The sequence below is a fragment of the Manacus candei genome, unplaced genomic scaffold, assembly GCF_025592945.1.
Source record: "Manacus candei isolate 608988 ecotype Guabito, Panama unplaced genomic scaffold, ASM2559294v1 h1tg000017l, whole genome shotgun sequence".
Classification (NCBI taxonomy): domain Eukaryota; kingdom Metazoa; phylum Chordata; class Aves; order Passeriformes; family Pipridae; genus Manacus; species Manacus candei.
This window is the reverse complement of record NW_026138065.1, coordinates 32,243,447-32,264,249: the sequence shown is the minus strand read 5'-3', so window position 1 is coordinate 32,264,249 and position 20,803 is coordinate 32,243,447. Positions and strand designations below refer to the sequence as shown.

The 20,803-nt window shown below is 45.5% G+C and overlaps 1 protein-coding gene and 1 long non-coding RNA gene across 4 annotated transcripts in view; both read left to right on the top strand.

The window, feature by feature from the left end:
• Positions 1 to 5,013, top strand: part of AFTPH (aftiphilin) — a 43,585-nt gene extending 38,572 nt beyond the window's left edge. For 2 of the 3 annotated variants that reach the window (XM_051783481.1, XM_051783480.1), the window contains one exon: positions 3,797 to 5,013. In XM_051783481.1, the coding sequence (XP_051639441.1) occupies positions 3,797 to 3,941 (145 nt within the window). In that variant the 3' untranslated portion in view covers positions 3,942 to 5,013. The remainder of the gene's footprint in view (positions 1 to 3,796) is intronic. The other variant, XR_007903951.1, reaches the window with a different exon arrangement.
• Positions 5,014 to 12,205: 7,192 nt separating this feature from the next.
• LOC127469343 (uncharacterized) overlaps positions 12,206 to 20,803 on the top strand; it is an 11,945-nt gene continuing 3,347 nt past the window's right edge. The window contains exons 1-2 of the long non-coding RNA XR_007903957.1: positions 12,206 to 17,081; positions 18,915 to 19,152. This is a non-coding gene — a long non-coding RNA (uncharacterized LOC127469343). The remainder of the gene's footprint in view (positions 17,082 to 18,914; positions 19,153 to 20,803) is intronic.

Genomic DNA, 20,803 nt, shown 5'->3' with positions numbered 1-20,803 from the left:
TGCAGAATGTTAGCTTTTTGTAAAAAATTTGTTTTTCTTTTCGATTTTTTTTTTTTTTTAATTCTTTTGTGATGAACTGCAGACTTTAAAATAGGAGTGGCTGGGTACAGCCAACTCAATGAGGCTGATATTAATGCACCAGCCTGGAAATATGGACTATTAGGCATTCAATATAACTGTTGGGGAAGATGGAACCAATGCCTTTGATTCCAACTTCAGCTGTGCTGAGGCTTTCCCATGTGTGTAACCTGTCTGAGCTCAGGATCTTTAGGGTGAAGTTTAGAGTGAAAAGACCATTGTTCAGCTGCAGGATGCCATGTGAAGAGTCATCTTTGTCTAAAGTCATCTTTTCCTTGCAAAGCCACCTCTTGAACCACAAAGGCAGCTTCTCAGAAGGAAGGTGTTGGGAAGCTTCCCCCTCAGCTTGAGCCTGGAACCTCGACGGCAGCAGTAAGTGCTGAAGGTCAGGGATCCAGTACAGCATTCCAGAGGGACTCTGCAGCCTAGCCTGCTTCCATAGAATTGGCAGAGATCAAAAGTTTATCTGCTGTCTTTTTGAAGGAAAGCAGAGCACTGATACTTTTCCAAGAAATGGCCGAAACCTGCATGTAAACTGCAGATACTGCTTGGGGACAGTGTTGGATGGAGCAGCCAAACTCCTAATTCCAGAGTGGTTTTAAAGTGCGTTTCTCTAGTCGGCTCAGTGTTGCTGATAAAGCTTGGCCTTGCTGGTGCTTTCCACAAAACCCTTTGCAAACATGGGAGGTGGCTGAAGCCCCAAAAGACTCGAATGCTGCAGAAGGGGTTTGGAATGCAGAACAGAACAGTGAGGTGTGAGTGACGCATCGACAAAGAATTCCCTGTTTCTTGCTAAATTTTCTTCCAGCAACTTTCCTGCCCATCAGTCTGGCTCATTTCTTGTGGGTTAGTGTTAACATGCCTTTGAAAAGGGAACTTAATGCCCACAAGTAGATGGACTGGCACAGTTGCTTGGGTAGGGGCATCCCTTCTGTCCTCCGTCTTGGCAGAAAATGTAACCTCGTGTAAGAGAAGAGGTGGATAAGGACAAAATTTTAAAACCTGAATGAGCCAGAACTGGGGCATTCCATGGTTTAGTAATCAAAAGTTCTGGTTTCAAAGCAGACAGAAGTAGTGCAGCTGCCATTGAGTGTCTGCTCACTTGGGTATCTGTTCTTTAAGCCATGGTATCTAGAGATTAGGAGTGCACAAGCAGGAGAAGCTCTGCAATGCCCCCCTCCACTGACCAGGGTTCAGCAAAAGAAGCTCTTGATGATGGGAACATCTTCAGCACAAGTAGTGACTGAAATGAATGCAGTTATTTCTCTTGCCTCTATCAAAGGGCATCACAGTCATTAGGCAGTTTGGTAAGTTTTAAGGGTAAGATCTGTCTGCAGTGACAATGCTACTTTGTCTTTTAAATTTAGAGAGTTAGTGAGTAATTCTTTAGGGTTGCCCTGGTGATATTTACTGCCAAAAATGTTGATTGTTACCCACAAAGGGTACTTGCAGTGTCCAGTTTTGCTGTATTGCAGAGGAACTTACCCTTCTCTATTGAGGAATGGAGAAGTTAGGACATCTCCACTCTTTCTACCCTGAGATGATTTCAAAAAAGGGTTTGAGCCTCATTAACAAGTGATTGTATCTATAGCTCTGTCTTGGTCATAGTTAAATAATGTTTGCTGTGTTAGTGCTTCTTCTTTATAGATACTTTTTACATTGCAGGTTAAGTAGATAAATTATTGCAAAGGGCCTCCAGCCAGGAGGGGAACCTTCAGTAACTGGGTGAGATTCACCCCTGACTGGGCTCACTGGTGTGCCCCTTCTGCAGTGATGTTGCAGAGAACAGCTGGTACAGCAAGAGTGATATTGTCCTGTGATAAAGGATGGCATGTGGCCACCAAATAAAACGAAGTGCTGCCTCTGGGACCCAGCAGTGCCATTTCTTAGCATGCCATAGATGAGCAGGGGAGGAAGAGGCTTATAAATAGCAAGGAGTGTGTGAGCTTCATCTTGCCTGATTAACAATTACAGGAACATCTCCGAGTCAGCCTCTTCCTTTGGCTTCCCCTGTCAAACACTCCTTTGTTAGCTCTAAGTCCTTGATCACCAGGAGTTTGTACCTTTAAGAGGCTTGTGGTAAGTGGTTATTAATAGTGGCACCAGATACTGATAACACAGTGGTGGGTGAGAACCACATTTCAACAGCTCAGAGATAGTCCTTTGAGTGCAAACAGAGCTGACTGTGAAGTTGTTAGAGGAGGCACATATTGGCTCTCTGCTTCTTCCTTCAGTAAATCCAGCACAGAGCTTTGTTCATCCTGCAGAATTTGGTAATCTGCCTAGTCAGTAGCTCATGAAATTCCACTGCAGCAGAGAAAGAAAAATATTGCTATTCTGTTGAAGGTAAGTCAGATTTAGTATTTAGTATTTAGGCTGCCTCATCTAGAGAACTTCCATCAAGTGGAGATTTCAAATAGAAAACAAATATGATAGCTCAAGGTCAACGCAATGTTCAGTGATGTCAAGGATGAGGTTGAGTCCAACTCTTCTTTTCTTCTCCTAGCTTAGGAATTGTAAGACTGCTGTAGCCCCTTGCTTTCCCCTGGTCTCTGATCAACTGAGGAAGCAGTCCTCATGAGTGCTGACAAAAGAAAATATGAGTACGTGCTACTTTGTGATCGGAGTGGTCATTGCCCTCTTATGGGCTTGGTTTAAAGTTTATAGATAAGATACAGAAAGGAAATTTCTGAAGTGTTCTAGGGAAAGCAGTTTATTTGGTTCAAGCCTTTTTTCCTCAGCATTTTGTCCCAGAGGTGATGGAGCTTATTCAGCTAGAGTTTCTTGCATTGTTGCAGGACTTAGCAGATGCCTTTTTAGAACTGGAATAATGTTTGATGGGAAACTGAGTATTTCTAGTAGTAGGCAGTGTTCTTCAAAGATAAACCAGATGTTTGTAAAGTATGGATGTTTGGGCAAGGGGGGGGGGGTCTGTAGCACTCTGAACCAGGCTTCATTTTACTTGGGAAGTGTGATTTTTTTTTTTGCATAATAGTGAGAACCAAAAGACATGGGATTTAGATCTCTTTATTCATTTGTGCTCAGTAATTCTTGTGAATAATGCAAAAGGCAAAGTAAACCCCAATGATTCCCAAACTGCTCTGTGTATCATCATGGCTCCCCATATTACTGCACTTCAAAGCAAGTAGCTACACATCATGAGCCACCTTTAGCTGCTGATGAGTCCTGAGGGAAAAGAGAGTTTGTGGATCACAGTGTAGAGTGGCATGATGTATAGTCTGAGAACAGTCGTGTTGGAAACACAGCATAAGTACTTTTTTTATTTTAAAATTATTGAGTGTCCTTTTAAGATTTTTTCCACTTTATTTTTGAAGATTGTACACGATTTAGCTAGTTTAGAACTAATACTCCTATTGTTTTGTCTGTAGAATATGGGCATGGCTATCTCTTCAAGTGAGTCTCTTCACTCTTGACACTGCCAAAAAAAGAAAAAAATCATATATAAAAATTATCATTTGAATGGGAGCTTTTGCTTATTGCAACAATATACACAGGAACGTTTATCTGACTTTCCATGTTAACATGTTATTGGTAGGCAGGTAAGTATTATAACATTAGACTACCATCAGGTAGCTTACAGAAGTGCCTGTCAGTGGGAGACAAGCTGACAGAACATTGCTTCAATCAGTGATTCTTTCAGTGATCCCAGGGATATCAGGTAGTGGATTAATGCACTTTGTTCTTTTCTTCTCAACAGGAAGCCTAAAAAGGAAGAACATCTTAGTGAAGAGGCTGCCAAGGTGATTTCTAGCCTTCCTGACTTAACTTTCATGCATGCCAAGGTGTTGATGTTCCCAGCCACATTAACACCTTCAACAAGCTGCCAAGAAAAGGTAGACTAAAGTGATGTGAATTGGACGTTTTCTATTGATTTTTTTTTTCTTCCCTCTGTGGGTCGTAAAAAGCAATCTTGCTTTAATTTAAAAAAAAATCAAGTTCAGATGATTTGTTGGTAAGCAGCACTAGAAAGGTATACATAGTAATGTATATTTATTTACATACTGGAGTCCTAAATTTATATTAGAGAAAAATGTAAATAATTGGGGGTAAATCTTTTTGAAGATCTATTCTTTTTGTTGTGCTGGGCTGTATACATTTATGTCTTTGTGAAATACACTGGTGGTGTCCTTCTTACAAAACTTTAAAAAGTTCAAAAAAAAAAGTCCTATAAACACATAATGAAAACTTCAATCTTCACAGTCTGTGAAGTTCCCCTGAAGACTTTCAGATTGCATTGAGCAACTTTTTCTTTCCTGCATATATTAAAATACTTCTTGCTGGAAAAAAATCAAAAGGTTATGTTGGCCCTTTGTGGCTTTTTCAGTTATTGTTTCTTTAAAACCCAGTAATTTCTTTTGTGTTTTAACAAGCTTGAGATGTGTTTTTCCTTTTCTTTTCCCCATCCCCTCCCCCTGTTTGATTGGTTGGCTGATCAGTTTTTATGTTCTTGAACTTCAGTAGTATGGCTCTGTCATTATATAGCCTTTTGAAAGGTATGCTGTCAGTAACTTCTTGTTCCAGTTATGGATTACTGTCTGAACACTTGATTTTTTTTTTTTTGAGTTATTAGAAGGTTGTCTGCTTTTAATCAGTTTGATTTGGAAAAGAAGGACCAAAACAATATGAATGTCTTACAATGAAATTTACCTGTTAAAAAATTTTATGTTCTGTTGTACCACTATTCCTGTTTGATTTTGCACAGTGTAAAATGACATAATCATAGATTGCTATGGTTTTAGGCTGTATATACAGTAAAAAACTATGGGTTGTAAATGTCTGGGGAAATTCCTATGGAAAAAAGAGAGCTATGTCGAAGAACCTCTAAAAAGGTCAATATGCATGCCCAAGGTCTTTTGAGATTTAAGTGTGTAAATTTCCTTTTAGCTTACACAAAATAAAATAATTTAAAAGATACATGTGTAGTACAGCCTGCTCTCTTTTCATACAGAATGTGTGCATTAGTCACCTCTCTGTGGATGCTAAAATCGATGTGCTGCATTAACAGTAGGACCTTCCAATTTGTGCTGCCCAGTCCCACAAACCACACCTGGCAAGGCCCTGCAGACTTTCCTTTAATTGTCCTGTCTCTTTATCATGTTGTGACTTAGTCTCTTATTTCTGTCTCCAGCTTGCCTTCTGGCTTGTAGGGCAGTGTGGCTCATGATATTTCGGGTTATAGACTTCTTCAGAATAGTTGGCAGTACTCAGCTGTAACAAACACCAGTTATGGTGAGGTGAGAAAGGACAACTGATTTTGCCTATTTCTTAGCTAGAAATAAAAAATGTAAACATTGCTGTCACTGAAGTCTCCTAACACATTAGCTTGCACTGCAGCTCTGGCAGCAATATCTCTTCAGAGGGTCTCAGTGGACTGTCTGCAGGTAAGGCATGTTCTGGGTGCTGATATTTCTGGAGGGTGCATGGACATAGACTCTCCCATGTGTAATCTTTACTGTGTGCACAGCTCTTCAAGTGCTCTGTAGTCACCACCAGTTCAGCACTTAACATCTAGTTCTGAGAAATCTCTAGTGTGTTTTCTTACCTGTTCTTTGAATTCTTTATTGTCTGACAGCACTTGGGTCAGGAAAGCTCGAGTTTGATGTCATTAGCTGGGTAAGCTGAAATGTTGTCCTTGCAAAAAGCAGCTTTTTACTTCTTGAAATGCCCTTGAGAGACGAGTGCTGGGCTTCCATCTCTGTGAGCACAGGAGTTTCAGTGAGTGGTGGCTGCTCGAATTGAGAGAGCAGCAGCTTCTATGCCTATGATAAAGTTAATTTGTAAAGGCTAAATTGTCTCCTTTGCCCTCTAATTAGTACTGCAGTGTACAGTTCTCAGGTATCAAACTGCACCCTGTTGTAGCAGAAAAGGTTTGTGCAAAAGCCATCTGCTTTTCCACGTAGCCCCAAACCCACTTCTCTTTGCTGTTTCTGCAGATTTTCATTACAGTACTGACTTCATGCCTGTTACATGTCAAAATTAGCTTTGCTAATCTCCAGGGTTTAGCATAGTATTCTTTAGTGCATGCTTATTATATCATTCAGTTCTGGTGTTGGACTGCTGTAGGTTAAAATTGGTCCCTTTGTTTCCATGACTGTGGCGTGTCCCTTGGAGCTGGAGCAGTGGGATAGCTGCAGCAGAGAGCTATAGCTATTGTTTCAAGGAGAATATGTTTAGGAGCTGACTCATGATCCTTGTCTGGCAGTGAGTGGACTGAAGTATTAAGGAGAGGTGGGGGTGGAAGTGCCAGCTGCAAGTTGATCTTTAGTCTCCTCACAATTGCCTCCAGAGGCAGCTGCCCATTTGTCTTCCAGTCTCCGAGTGCAGTTCTGGTGGCCTGCCGTGGATGGGGGAGGGGGAAAAAAGAGATTTCAATTGTGACTGATGTACCAATCTGAAACTTTGTGAAACCTGGTATTACCCAGAGTGTGTTTATGGGGGTTTTATGTTCTTTCTGCCCCAGGAAAAAAAAAAAAGCATCCCGCAGACCTTCATACTGCTGAAAGACATAAAGCTTATGTCCAAATTCAGCCTTTTGAGGTGGATGCTGCCTGCCTTAGAATGCAGCACTGCTTTTTGTCTCCTTGCTTAAGCCTCCTTTTTTTCTTGTTGATGGTGGGATGGACAGACAGGATTCTCTGCCTCTGTCCTCCTGTCTAGTACAGGCAGCTTTGTTCTTATGCAGAAAGTTCTGTCTAACAGATCCAGCTGCATCGGGATCACGCTGTTCCCGCTGACACAGCATGCCTTATCTAGTTTAATCTTGCCAGTAGGTTTATGGGCAGGATGGTAATTGATACTTTCTGCACATATGTGCTGCTGTGCGTTGTCATCAGACACGTCAGTGGGCATCACTCTCACTCCAGAACTGGTGTCATTTAGTAGCGAGGTGCTCTGTGCCCGTCCAGCACAAGCAGCGGAGGACACTTGGTTCAGATGCAATTGCCTGAGCTGGCACATGGCCATGAGGCAAAGTCCAAAGACCCCGCTGTGAAGCAAGCTGCAGGCTCCTGAATGACTGCTAAGAAGAGCTGGACTCTGCTTGTATTATCCAAAAGATTGCACTCCAGTACTCAGCACCGCCTTACCCTGAGCATCACCACCTGCTGCAGGTGTGAGCAGGGAGGCACTGCCCACAGCACTCGAGACGTTCAGGCCTTCTCAGAATATCGTCAGCTCGACAGATTCATTTTGAGATGCCAAAAGTAAAGCTTGCAGATAATGTTATCTAGACACCCTCAAATGCAATTAGCAGGCACTGAAGTTAACACTTCATCACGTTGAATTGTTGTACAGAATTTTTTACCTGGTAATGAAATCATCATGTGAGAAGTTCTGTCGTTGGACTGCTGCTCTTGGGATGAATATCTAGTAGTTTATATAGCATGTCAGAGAGACTTAGTTCAGTGTGTGTAAGATGGATCACCCTTGGTCCAACCATTTACACCTGGGTGCAACCCTTTTGTGCCAGCTTGGCATCTATGTATAATTACCTTTTAAATTTCAGAGCACTCTCAAAGTACAGGACAGTTGCAAAATACACTTCAATATAATTTATAAAAGCATATGGCATCTAATAATTACATAGCACCTGCTAGAAGTGTCTGCTACAAAAGCAGCGAAGTTTTTCATCATCTGGTCTCTCTGCCAAAGAGCACAACCACGAAAGGCAGCAAGCCTGCTCTGCTCCCTCAGGTGAACCTGGAACGTAAAAGGAGATGGGAAGAAACAAAACATTCAAATTTAGAGGGCTAAAAACAAGGGAAGAAGGAGCTGGAAATAAATGCAAAGCAAGATCTCAGGAGAAGCTCTGAGTAGGGGAAATAAGAAGGTGAAGCAGGACTCTTGAGTATAAGCAGCTGGGATAGCTATAGGAAGAGCAGGTGGTGGAGAAAGTGGGATACAGGAGCATGAGGAGTAGGAGCATTTGGAGAGAAGGGAAAGCCTGGGATGGATTACAGGTGCCCACTGGCTGCTTTTCTCCAAAATCTGGAACTGAGCCTCAGAGACCCAAGTGTCTGAGTTACTGTGCTGCAGAGAAAACATGTCAAACCCATGGGGTGAGTGTGAGTTCTGTGCATTGCCACAGCCCAGCATTGCTATCAATTATTTTGGATAGAGAGCTGGACTGCAGACATAAGGGGTTTAAATGCAGCTGCTGGTGCCTGTTTTAGCATTGGTACAAGTCCAGATGTTAGAATACCTTTTTCAAGAGTTATTTTTAGATAAGGAGGTACATTATAAATCCAGACTGTAGGCATAAAACCAAATCCTCCAGAGCAAAGGTCTGCCACTGTGATTTGGAACTGCAGCTTCAGTCCTGTCATGTCTGCAATGTGACAGTTGTTACTTACATATCCTCCTGTCTTCACCTGATCCTTGCCTCATGCCTTCCTTGTGCAGATTTATTCTCTGAATCAGCACAGTGCAGTGGAACTCTTCTCTGCAGGGCCCCTGCTTCACACGGCTGAAGAGAACGGATGGCCTTATGTGGAAATTGCAGAGAAGGCACAGTGGAGTGCAGTGCTCTCCTGGCTGGAAGCAGCTGGCCATGCCAGCTTTTTTTGCAGGAGGTCACTTGTGCACTTCTGTCATTTGGTGCCCAGCATGAGTTGCCTGATTGGGATGTGCACAAATGCTAATTTCCCTGTGATGCAGCTTAAGCAGTTAGGAACTTTGCTTGTTTGATATACAGTCGTGGCTCTGTGGGGTCAGGAGCACGTGTGAAGCACCTAAAACTGATGGAGCTCTTGTTTTCATCTTGTCAGCCTGTACTTAAAACTGTAATACACGTTGTCAACCCTGTGTTACAGCCAGGCTGAAGAGATTAACTCTGTTTGGAATGCCATGCTCCTCTTTGTCAGCAATATCTGAGAAGGACTCAGCTGATACAGGTCTCACACACATCTCAGAGGCATGGGGGAATGCTCAGTCTTACCTATGGATTCACTGTATGGTCACCAAAGAGAAGTACGTTTCTAGTTTAGGGTTTCTGAATCTTCCTCTGCAGACCCACTGATTCTGTAAGGACCTGACTCACCTGCCATACATCTGCAAAGGTTCCTAGTGCTGTACTCCACGTAGTAATTAGATTGTGGGTTTTAAATAAGGCTTGGGACTACTTCTAGAATATGACAGGGGAAAAAAAATACTTATCACTGAACTAAAGTCACTGTTGTCCTGTGGAAAACAAAATAATTCAAAGGAGAGTCAAAATTAAGGTATTGCACGTATTTTTAATGTCTGCCTAAACAGACTTAATGATTCTTCTGGTGTGGTTTTCCATATGCTTAATGATCTTTTTGGCATAGTTTTGTATGCTTAGAGTACATTCCCCTTGTGTGCAATAAATTGATCTGAGGCATCAAAAGGAAGCTGCCCCTCTTGGGCTATATTTCCTGTGGAATTCTGCTGGACTGTCACGTCTGTCTTCACTGTTTGTGTGACCAAGGTGGCTTTTGCTACACCTGCTGGCTGTTGAGCTGTTGTGACTGATCCTTGCTTGTTAGGGCTGTATCATGGGGGTTTATTAGTACTTGTGCAGGTACAGTTCCATGCAAGTGTTTGCACCGTTGACACCAGGTCTAGCGAGCAAATCCCCTCGGAATACGAGTAGGTTTTCTGCTGGGATTGTTGACATTGTGGGAGCCTCACCTTCCATATTTAAAGCAGTGAAGGTATTAAGTGGGGAGGAAGGGGAAGCAGAGGGGCACTTTCAGCTCAGCAGCCTTGTCTCTGCCTTTGTCTCCACTTTTGCAATGAAACGTGTCTCAGTTGTTTTCGGCTCTTTAAGCGATAAAACACTTGGTGTTTGTTTCCCTCAGTACAGAACTGCAGTGAGAGCAGCTTACTGAGGCCAGGTGTAGTTTTCAAGACTGCCCTAATCTTATAAATGGCAGGAAGTGTTGTCTTGCCTGAGCTGGTCTTCAGAAGGCATTACACAGGGGGAGAAAAGCAAGTTCTTTGGATCAGGCCTTAGTCTGTTGCCTGGGCTCCAGCTGCTCGGGAGGATGCCTCATAGGAAAAGGAGTTGTCCAGCAAACCTCAGAGAGCTGCATCTTGTGCCATGATACAGTGAGCACCCCAAACCTTGCTGCAGTGCAAACCCCAGGGGCCACTGTGGTGTTCAGCTCCATCCTCATGAGCACAGTGTGTCACAACTGGCCTGGCTCTGCCAAGGGGTAAACCTTCTGGACTTGTATCTTAGGGAGAAAAGCCCATCCCACCCCAACCACTTCTGGTGTCATGGTTACAGCGCCTTGTGCCACTTCGGGGAATTTGTTACAGAGTCTCAACTCTAGTAGCGAAAGAAACAGACAAATTGGCTTCTCCAATACTGGTCCCAGTAATATTTCCAAGTGTGAAGTGCAGCCTGTTGGTATAAATAGCTAAAAGAAAACTAATAATGTTTTGCCCTATTACTTGAGACAGCAACGAGTCTTGGCCACAGTGACACGGGGAAGGAGGGCAGTCCTGCTGCTTCTGTCACACAACTTTATCCCAGTATGCTTTTCCAAAACCGGTGAACAGCTGTATGGTCAGAGGAGCAGACTGAGGTACAGGGGGATGTGCAGAAGACGTGTGTGGCCATGGCAGAATGTCTGTCTAATTTCTATTCTGGTGACCCCTTGGGCTGTCACTCAGGTCTGCAGAGCTGTGGTACTGTCTGATTTGTAATTTTTGCTGTGGTTGGAGCTGGTTTTTCAGGTCTTTTTCAGTTGGGGAAAAGAAGTGTGTGAGGAGACTGTCTGGAAAGAACAAGTGAACACTGGCAGCTGTGTGCAGACACTCCATGAGTAGCTGGACTGCTGATTTTTTTTATTGTTCCTTTATGCTCACCAGTCCAAAGAGTTTACAGAAGATGAGGCAACAAGATTTGCTGAATCTCTTCCTAAAGCCCTTCAGTTACAGCAGCCTTGGAGAAGGATGTGGGAGCAGCTTCCACAAGAGTTCAGAGCAGAGCGGAAAGTATCTGACAGGCTCTTTCAAAAATGCGAAGGCTGACTCAGGGCCCATAAGGCCTTTTTGGATCACATTTTGCCTTTTAAACTCTTAAAGGAAGCCTTAGCACAAATAGAAAACATGGGTACTTTGGAAACAAATCAAAAGCATTCATGAAGTGTCCCCCACACACCTTCAAATCCTCCCTTTCCTCTCTCTTCCTGGCCCCAAATCTCATCAAATGTTTTTTCCCCGATCTCAGCAACTTGGACCTGAAACCTGTTTACACATGAATTCTACTACCAAAAAGGTTTGGGTTTTTTTCCAAGGCTGTGTTATTTTACTGGATACAGGGACTGTGTTTTCATTAGGAGCACTAAAGTCTTTTGTCACTTAGTTAATGCTGAAGCGAGTTAAGAAGCAACATGCAGCTGGCAATGGGTGTTTTGCAGCTGTTAGGGCTGTTGCAGGTTACTCCACTTTCTCTTGGACTGAGCTGCCTCCCTCTGACAATGGCAAAAGGCGCAGTTGTATGGCTGCTTTGTGTTCTTAAGGGTACAGTTTCCCCCCCTTTTCCACTTTAAAGGGGTGTCCTCTCCCTTTCTCTCTGTCCTTGGCCACCTAGATGAAGTCTGTTCTGGCAATTTTCCCCCTCTTTTGGCTGGGGAGGAGGAAGCAGAGTGGAAAGGGAGGAACAAACAGCTGTCCTTTAGGTTTCAAATCAATGCAGCTCCTTAGCAGGCTGGCAGTGTGAGCTCAGTCCTTAGGAAAACTCCTCTTTCATTCAAGAGGCGGCCTAAGCAAATTCTCCCCTAGTCCACGACCAAAGAGGTAGGGAGTTTGGTCCTTTCCAGCTTGTAGGACCATTGCAGCTGGCACAGGCTCCTATTCCCTGTGTTTGATTTGTGCAGTGCACTGGAGGACCATGTTGGCACTGTGGAGGTCAGCCTGTCTCAGGACATGACCGAAATGTTGCAGTGGCCGTGCTTAAATTCCCATCTCTTCGTGAAAAGCCGCCTTCCCCTGAGACTGGGAGTGGGTGTAGGAAGATAACCAGTGAGGTGATCTGGCACTGATGAGGTGTAGCACTGCCCAGGCCACACTGCAGCATCAGGCAGAGAATTCAGGATTTGCTGGCAACTGAGTGTTCCGATCTCTGAAGTGTGTTTTGAGTCGGGAGGATCACAGCTGAAATCTCATTAGCAAATAATAGGCCTAGTGTGCAGAAATCTGCCTCACTGACATCTTGATCTTCCTCTGCCACTTCTGGTCAGCAGAGTTGAAAATGCATTCTTGTTTTGCAAGTGTGAACACAGTGTCGCTGCCCTGGTTTACAAGTGACAGTGGAAAGAGCTGTGATACACAATGGCAAGGGGGATTTTAGCATGTTTACAGGAGTAAACTTACACAGTTCTTCTGCTGGTGTTGCTAGAGAACTTCAGTTTTTGAGGCATACAGAAAGGGCTGTCTACAACTGGGATTTGAAAGGTAGATATGCCTGTTAATAAGGCATCAGGTTTCATTTAGCTGCAGAAAGGTTGATCAGTGGAAAAAGTACTTTTCTTAGGTGTCGTTTTCCCCCACGAATTTGGGTGTCTTAATACCCTCTGTCCCTGCCATACTGCTAAGTGGTTCTAAATCAGTAATGGTCCTCAAATCTGAGAGCTTGCAGGTTGAGGACATCGCTACTAGCAACAGATGAAAAATGGAGTAATGCAGTGGTATGCCATCCTATCCCAAATTAAATATTTCCACCTTCAAAAGCAGAGCCCTACTCTCCAAATTTTAAAAAAACCTCGCAAAGTGCTGTTGTGTGGCAGGCAGGGGCATATTTGCGGGAAGGGAAGCTGTACAGCCATGGGGTTGCATCCTGTTAGATATGGGATTTTCTGGCCTGGCAAGCCTCCTGGTCCTCTGTCCTTGGGTAAGGTACAGCGCTAGAAGACGGATATCAGGAGTGCCGTTAGCTCCAGCTAGGCTTTGCTTGAGCTTACTGAGCAGAAAGGGACTCTGCAGACACTGAGATTACCAGAACAGTTCTGATTGCAAGGAAGGGGAAGACTTTGATTTATGCATTAGTAGGATCTATCCAATCCTTGGTCTGCCTTGTTTTCTTACTTTCTGTCTGCGTTGCTTATTTTTGTCTCCCTGGGTGCTTCTCCCAAGACTTCTCAGCTCGTTGGTGTTTAATCTCCTCGATTTGTCTCCGGCCCCACTCGCTCTAATCTCTGCAGGTCACTGTGCAGTTTGCACGTTTGGTTCTCTTTGGCTGTTTGCTGCCATCAGCACATCTGATCGTGGTTGAGTTTACATCAAAGGAACACCTGACAAAGGAGCAGGCCTGATAATAGGCTCCAGTTTCTTCTCAGCAGCCCAAACAGGTGGAGGCGGGTGAGGGAACGCTGGCAAGACCACAAGGGAGTTCATGCTCCACTTTCAACACGCCTTGCTTTTCCCTCCTGCCTGACAGAGCACTGCAGAACCTGCTGCTGCTCCTCTAAGTTCCCTAAAAATAGAGCTGCCCCTGGAAAAGAGGAAAGCAAGACAGAGGTAGGCCTTGCTCTTCTCCTGCAAAACAAACCCACAGGTGGGAAACTAATTAACTAGGAAGGGGGGAGGAAAAGGCTCTCCTGCAGTTGCTGTTGTAGCTGCAGAAGTGCAGCTCGTGAGTTATAGGTGTCTTTTCCCTGCAGAAAGAGCTGGCTCAAATGCCAGGGTCAGGAGAGATGCTACAGTCGCAGTGGGATTGTTTGCTGCCTCTTTGGAGCTGGCCAGAGAAGAGGCTGATGAACCCAAGGCTGGATTCTCTAGCAAAACACTTCACCTGAAGTGTTGAAGGATAAGGATTTGCATTTGCTTTTGTTCATATAATTTATGCTGCCCAGACCATTTTCCCTGTAGAGAGTTTGCTGTTAGGAGCCCATTTTATATAACTACAATACACAGTTACATGTGATTGGGCACACAGACACGATGATTGATACAGAGAAACATTTCCTGCAGTTGGGATTATCCTGAGAGGTGCTGGATGCTATTTGAGTTGGTGCCAGGGTCCAGGATAGATGTGTCTCATGAGTACAGTGCCCGGAGTTTTCCAGCATGTGGGAGCTGCTCATCTTTGGTGCTGCAGTGGTGGTTTGAGTGCCCTTTGTCCTCTGCTGGAAGGAAAACCAGTGGCACCACATCCCGTCTCCTGTCGGTTTCACCTGGCGGTGTTGAGCCCCTGGTATTCTCAGGGCCCAAGTTCTCCAAGAAATATCTGAGTCTCTGGGCTCTGATCCATCCTGGCCACATTTGCATGTCCTCACCCTGGACTTGGAGACGTCTGACAAGGGGAAAGCTCAGCTTCCAGAAGGCTGTGGAGGGGAGATTTGGAACAAGAGGATGTCTTTGTTCCTCTGGTGCAGCACAGGAGATGTGAAACCTGGGGTAAGTGCAAGGGGCAGGAATATGTGTGCCAGGAGCTCCCTGCAGCTTGTCTCCTCCAGGGACGTGGCCAAGGATGCAGAGGTCCTGGGTGCAGGAACTCCCAACTCCCCATGCTCTTCTGCACAGAACCAAGCTTTCTTATTCTTTAATTTAGCTCAGGCTGGGGAGGCACTCTGTAAAACCTGCTGTAACCTGGAGTGGGGAAGGGATGAGATCCTGTTGTCCTTGGCTCAAGGACAGAAGTAGTGACTGGAGCTATCTGGTGCTGGAGCTCCCTGAGCTTCCTCTCTGAGTGTGCTGAGCTAAAACCAACATCCCCCTTGGAGGGATTTTCAGCTCCTTTCATTCCAGGCAGGGTTGGAGATGACTGGTTTCTCCCTGGTGTGAGTGCTGTTTCCCAGGAGAGCTGAGGATGGACAATCAGGACAGCCCTTCCCACCTCACCTGCTGGATATACCATGGCCTGGGGGACCAGAGGTTCTGTGCTGCCCAGCTGCTGACCTCTAGCCCTGCTGTGCTGAGAGCCAGCTCTTCAGGGATTAAAGGTGCTATTTAAACAAAATAATAATAATAACACTGCAGGCAGGTTTGATTTATTACGTAGGAACTGTAGTATTCAAATGCGCTCATGATAAATGGAAGTATTGGCTTATTAAATGTTGTTTTGGACTTCACCCTTGGGAAGGCGAAGTAGTGGTGTAGTGGTGATTTGAGTGATGATTTTCAGAGTGTAGTGGTGATTTGAGATGGTCCAAGTTCTTCTTTGGGTGGTGGTGGTTTGTTTTTTTACCTTCCAAGGATTTCTCTGGGTTTAAATCCACTTTCAGCTGTGGTCTGTTAAAACAATTTCCAGCAAACTGTCACTGCCTGTCCTTGTCTGTTTATGACATATGAAAACCACATCTATTTTGTTTTCTACTGTTTTAAACCCAGGCTTGGGTGTGACATTTGGAATATCTGCTCTTTGCTTTCTGCTGTTTTCACTGAGGAGTGTGGTGGGATGTCTGGAAGCTGTGAATTACGAAGGCGAGCTGTGCTACAGCCCAGCTTAATTTAAAAGTACAGCACTTAGAAAAACACAGTGCTTTGCTCCCACTTCTTCCCTGGTACATGAAGCCATTGTATTCTGAATGAAAGCATGGATAAATCTGGATAAATCCCATCTCTTTCTCTGGTCCCACGTGTAGGGCACTGTTCCTGTCCCAACTGGCCAGGCTCTGTTCCCCAAAGCATCAGAGCAATCCTGCAGCCAGCAAACTCAAATATTAAACTTCCAGCAAAAGGCAAAACAGGAGAGGGGTGAGGCCATCCCACTTGTACTCTCTGGAAGTGCATATGGATGGATGCCTTTCCTCCCTCTCTATCCCAAGAGTTTAACTCCTGGCTGCCCCAGATCTTATGTTTGCAGCCATAGAGTGGATGCACCTACAGAGCACAAGTAAGCAGAGGCTTCAAATGAGACAAATCAGGAAGTGAAATGAGAATCTCACCGTGGCATGGCATTAAATCCTGGATTTGCATTAGACTGAGTGGAAAGTCAGGAACCTGCATCCCGAGATTAAAAATAGCACCGAACAGCGCGAACGCCACTAACTGTGGGTTTGCAGGAGAAAGGCAGAAACACGCTGAAAAGTTGGCTCACAATGGCCGTTGCTGCATCCTAATCTCCTGGTTCCTTTCTTGCCTTGCTAATAAGAAGTAAGACTAATTTAATTTTCACAACATCCCAAATCTGGGGCTCTATGATTCAGAGACTTAATAAGATTCTCTTGCCGAGCCAAGAAAAGCTTAGTGGTTTTGAGCTTACTTTCTGCTGGGTTTCACTTTCGGGACATTTGTGCAGTGGTTTGGGGTTTTTTTTTAAAAAAAAAAGAAAAAAAAAAAGAACTTGTATTCCATCAGGATTACTGTTGTCTCTGTTTAAGTTATTATATGTGTAAATTGGTTGTGCTGGAGCTGGCTAAAATCTTGAATGAGAAAAGGCAAATTTTGGCAAAACAAAAACATTTTATGAGTTGTTTTGATTTGCCACACTTTTTTTTTCTGTTTTTTTTTTTTTTTCGTCCGGAGAGAAAAGAAACAAACCTATTTTGTTTCAGCCTTCTCCAAATAAAAGGCTTTGAGATTTTCCTCTTTGAAGCAACTTTTCATTTAGAACGATCTTCGGCGCTAACTTTTGTTAGAGGGCTGAAGAGTCAAAGTGGAACATTTGTTTCAGTCGACCCCAAATGAATTTTTTTTTTTGAGAGAGAGTTTTTTCAGGATTGCCAGCGAACCGAAAAATCAGTTATTCACCCAGCTTTATATCCCATATACCGATAGAAACTTCAGAGCCCCGCCGTGACTGTTTATGTGGTGCAGCTGCCCCTAAGCCCTCCGTTTATATGTTGGGAAATTATTCTGCTTCTCAGGGTTGCCTGGGACAGTAAACCTTGAGTAAGCGCCTGGTTTTTCTCCCTTGGTTTAATTAGGAGGCAATTTTTTACAAAGTTATGTTTTCTAACTCTTCTTTTTCATGGCAGGTATTACCTTTGCCGGCTGAGGTACAGTTGCAGGACCTGTTTTATGCTAAAGGCAACACTTGGCTGTGTGAGGAGCAGGCATCGCGTTAGGAGGTGGGTTTAGAGCAGCAGAGTTGAGCTTGGCTCTGGGGATAGCTGTACTTCAAAAAGATGAGTGCAATAATCAAGAAAAGTCCCTAATTTCAGGGTTAACCACAGTCAAACCCCACATTTAAAAAGCACTCTTCTTATGGTTACTCTGGGTGATAAATTATGTATTACATGAAGCCATTGGATTGTTTTAACTCTTCGTCAGGGTACCTTTCCCTGTGTAGAGAGTTATCTGCAGGTGGCACAGGGCATTCTAGAACAACAGAGACAAGTTTGCCTATTTTACTGAAACTGGTGGGAAAAAGTTTAGATCAGTTGCTCTAGAAGAGACACCATGACCAGAAATTGTTGGTCCTGGATTGCAAGTCTGCTGGAGAGAAGGGAGTTGGGCCGAATGGGTTTGTTCCTGCTGTTTATCTTAAATCTTAATTTAAGCTTAAATCTTGATGCCTCTCACTTGGAGCATTGGAGCATTTAGAGCAGCACAAGAAAACAGGCTCTGTGTGCGAATGTTCCTGAGGTTGCAGTTTTCCCTTTGTGCCACTGTCCCACTGAGCCCTTCCCAGCCAGCTGGGTGTGTTTTGGCTCCCAGACATGGTGCCAGAGCCGGTTTTGCCTTGGCAGGGGTGCTGGGCAGGCTGGAGTGACCATGCCTGCTCTGAGCCAAGCTAGGATTTCCTGGAGAGGACTATTCTTTATTTTTAAATCAGATAATCAGATTTTTTTTTACCATCACCTTCTGAGAGCACCGACCCTTGCCTTGGGTCAAGGCATGAACCGAAGTTAGTTGGAGCCAGGTGGATTTCTGTCCCCCCAGGAGCAGTCCATGGACTATGGGGAAGGTTGGTTTTTCTCCCATCCCTTCTGAGGACACTTCAGTTTGGCAAGTCCAGTGCCCTTGGAGCCCTTCTCCTTCCCCAACCTCGTTCTCTTCACCCCATGCACCTCTGCTCCCCACAGGGACCTGCCTGGAGGGAGCGGCTGCCTGAGCCAGCAGGAAGGTCATGGCATAGGACGTGGGAGAGGAGGCAGGAGTAAGAGTTTCTGGCAGGAGGGAGCAAGCTGGGACTTGCCATCTTTCCAAGCTCATCACCAGGGCCAACTTGAAGAGTTGTCCCTCCTGCCCAGCACGTTTCTCTCCCTTTTTCCCCCACTCCTTTGCCTGGGATGACAGTCCTGGGTTGTCTTTGCTTTTGTGTGTGGGACTTCAAACTGGTTGAACCAACTCATAGTGGATGATTCACTGGACATGTTTTGGCCCTCACTTTGTTCCTACAGTGTCTGTCAGCAGCTTGCAGTTCTTAGAGCTGTGCTATAGCTGCCATTCTGCATCACTGCCATCCCCAGAGCCCCCAACACACACCAGGGATGTACAAATCATCATCATGCTCCTTCCTGCAATCAGTTCTGGGTGTCCTGCTGATCCCTGACCCGTTAAGTCAAGGCTTTTCAATGGCCCAGTTTGAGTGGCAGAAGTGATTAGATGATTTTATTTTTTTTTTTTGGTTGGATTGGAGTTGGACTGGACAAAGGAAACCATCCGGAATTCAGTTTGTAGTAGGTAATAAGCCATGAGACTGGTGAGGCCACGCAGTTTTTGGAGTAACCTGTAGCATTAGAGGTACACTAAGCAGTTCTCTGCTTAGAACTTCTGCTCTATTTGAGGCTGTTGCCAAGTGTGTGTGTGTGGGGGGAGTGTCATCTCAACGAGGGTGGCCTCACTGCCAGCATCGCTTCTGCCAGAGCTGTCGCCTGCATCTGCAGAGCAAACTGCAAGCTCAGCTCTTCCCCAGCTCCCCTGCCTTATTCCTTCCCTGAATCCTTTTCCTTTCCAAGGTGGGAGCAGCCTGGCTCCCAGAGCAGCACAATCCAGTTCTCCCTCCCTGGCTGAGGCAGCTGTGAGTCACTGTGCTCACGAGGTTCGTCAGCGGGAGGAACTGGTCCGAGGAACGTGACGGTGATGCCGCTGGAGCACGGCCAGCTCGGGTCTGTGCCCGTGGTGTTCCCTGTGGCACAGCGTCCGACGGCCGGAGACAGAGCAGCTGCTGGATGTGGAGACCACTCGCACCCACAGGTAACCCCTAAAGGCTTTTCCCATCCTGGAACTCAGCTGCTCCTGACCCCCAAGCCCCTCCTTGGACGAAAGCTCCACGGCTGGGATCAAGTCTCGCTGCTGGAGCTGGATTATCTCTGGGCTGCGCTGGCCAGCCCCTGTGTGGTTTTTGAGTATCGCTGCTGCTTCCAATTGTACATATTTCCTCCTGGGGGATATGACCTGGGCCCAGATCCTGCTCTTGCTTTCATCCAGTGAAAGCCAAAGTCTGACATCCCAGCTCACCAGACCTTCCTCAAACTCTGGTGTAGCCTAAAGCTGTATCCCTGCAGCCACTGCTGCTGTAGGTTGAGGTGAGATGGTTGAGGGAGGTAAGATGTTCTGGTGCACCTGTACCAGGTGCTCTGCTGCTTTAAAAACGGAGTTAGATACAGAATAGATGTTCTCCAAAGTGAAAATAGGTGCTCTTCAGGCCTGGAATTAGATGATTAACTTGTCCATCTTCTCTAGCTGGGGGCAGCCAGTCCCATTCAGGGTGGCAGAAGCGGCTTCTTTACACTGTGGCAAGAGGTGTGGGAGCAGAGGGCTGGGCTTTAAAATGCCTGGAAATGGATACCCTCCTGTTCATGTCTCGAGCCAACTGCAGGCCTTGCTTGAAAAGGCTGCTACTAAACCAGTCAGGACTCAAAGCCCCCCTCATCCACAGCCACTGGATTTTCCGAGTTCCCCTCTGGATCTTTCTCAATGCTGTCTCCTACTTTCCCCCCCACACTCCCCTTAATTTAAGGTTATATTAGGCAGTTCTGCTTCACCAAGTTTTCCCTCCAAAAAAAGCAGGCAAGGGAAGAGATGCAGACCACTCAGTGCAAAGACATTAAGCCCTGGCAGGCAAGAAAAAGGCAGTGGTAGGTGCCTACTTCTGCCATCAGAGCAAGGGGGAGAGGGTTTTGTCCCTCCATGCCTCACCCCAGTAGACCCTGCAGCAGGCAGGAGTGGGCTGCCAAATTAGCTATGCTGAAGGGTTGTGAGCATGGCAGTAAATTCCCTTTGGAGCAGCCCAAATAATCCCTTCCCCATGCACAGTGTAGGGCAGTGTGCAAGGAAAACAAGACCAATGTTAACTTACCTGAGTATTGTCTTCTAGCAAACTTCCAGGCTTTTTTTTTTCTTTTCCCTCCCTGTCTCTAATAAATGCAGAGCTTGGCACAAGCACAAAATCCATGTCATTCCCACTCACACCAGGAAAGGAGCAAGTACTGAAGGCTGTGGGCCAAACTGTATTAAGGAGAGAAAGCAAGGGGAGGAACAGGGCGAGGGGGAGGAAGCCTAGTGAATAGGGGGAAAAGGAGAGGAAACAGGAGAGGAAATAGTCCAGGGAGAGTAGCATGAGGTGGGGAAGGCAGGGCCAGAAGAATGGAAGGAAATCCTTGCAGAAAATGGGCTATTTGAAAGCTGTTCATTCTGTGCCTTCCCGCTGGCAGATGCTCTAGATCTGTAGATGTTTGGGGAGGAATCGGCTGGCTTTTGGGGACATGTTGGTTGGAAAAGGGAGAGGGAAGGAGGCCTGGAAAGAAACCTCTCTGCCCTGACCCTGGAGCGCCTGGCACGTACCTGGAGCTTGAGTCCCAGAGGATGAGGTGTGGAAGTCAGTAGGTGTGCCCAGCCCACTGCC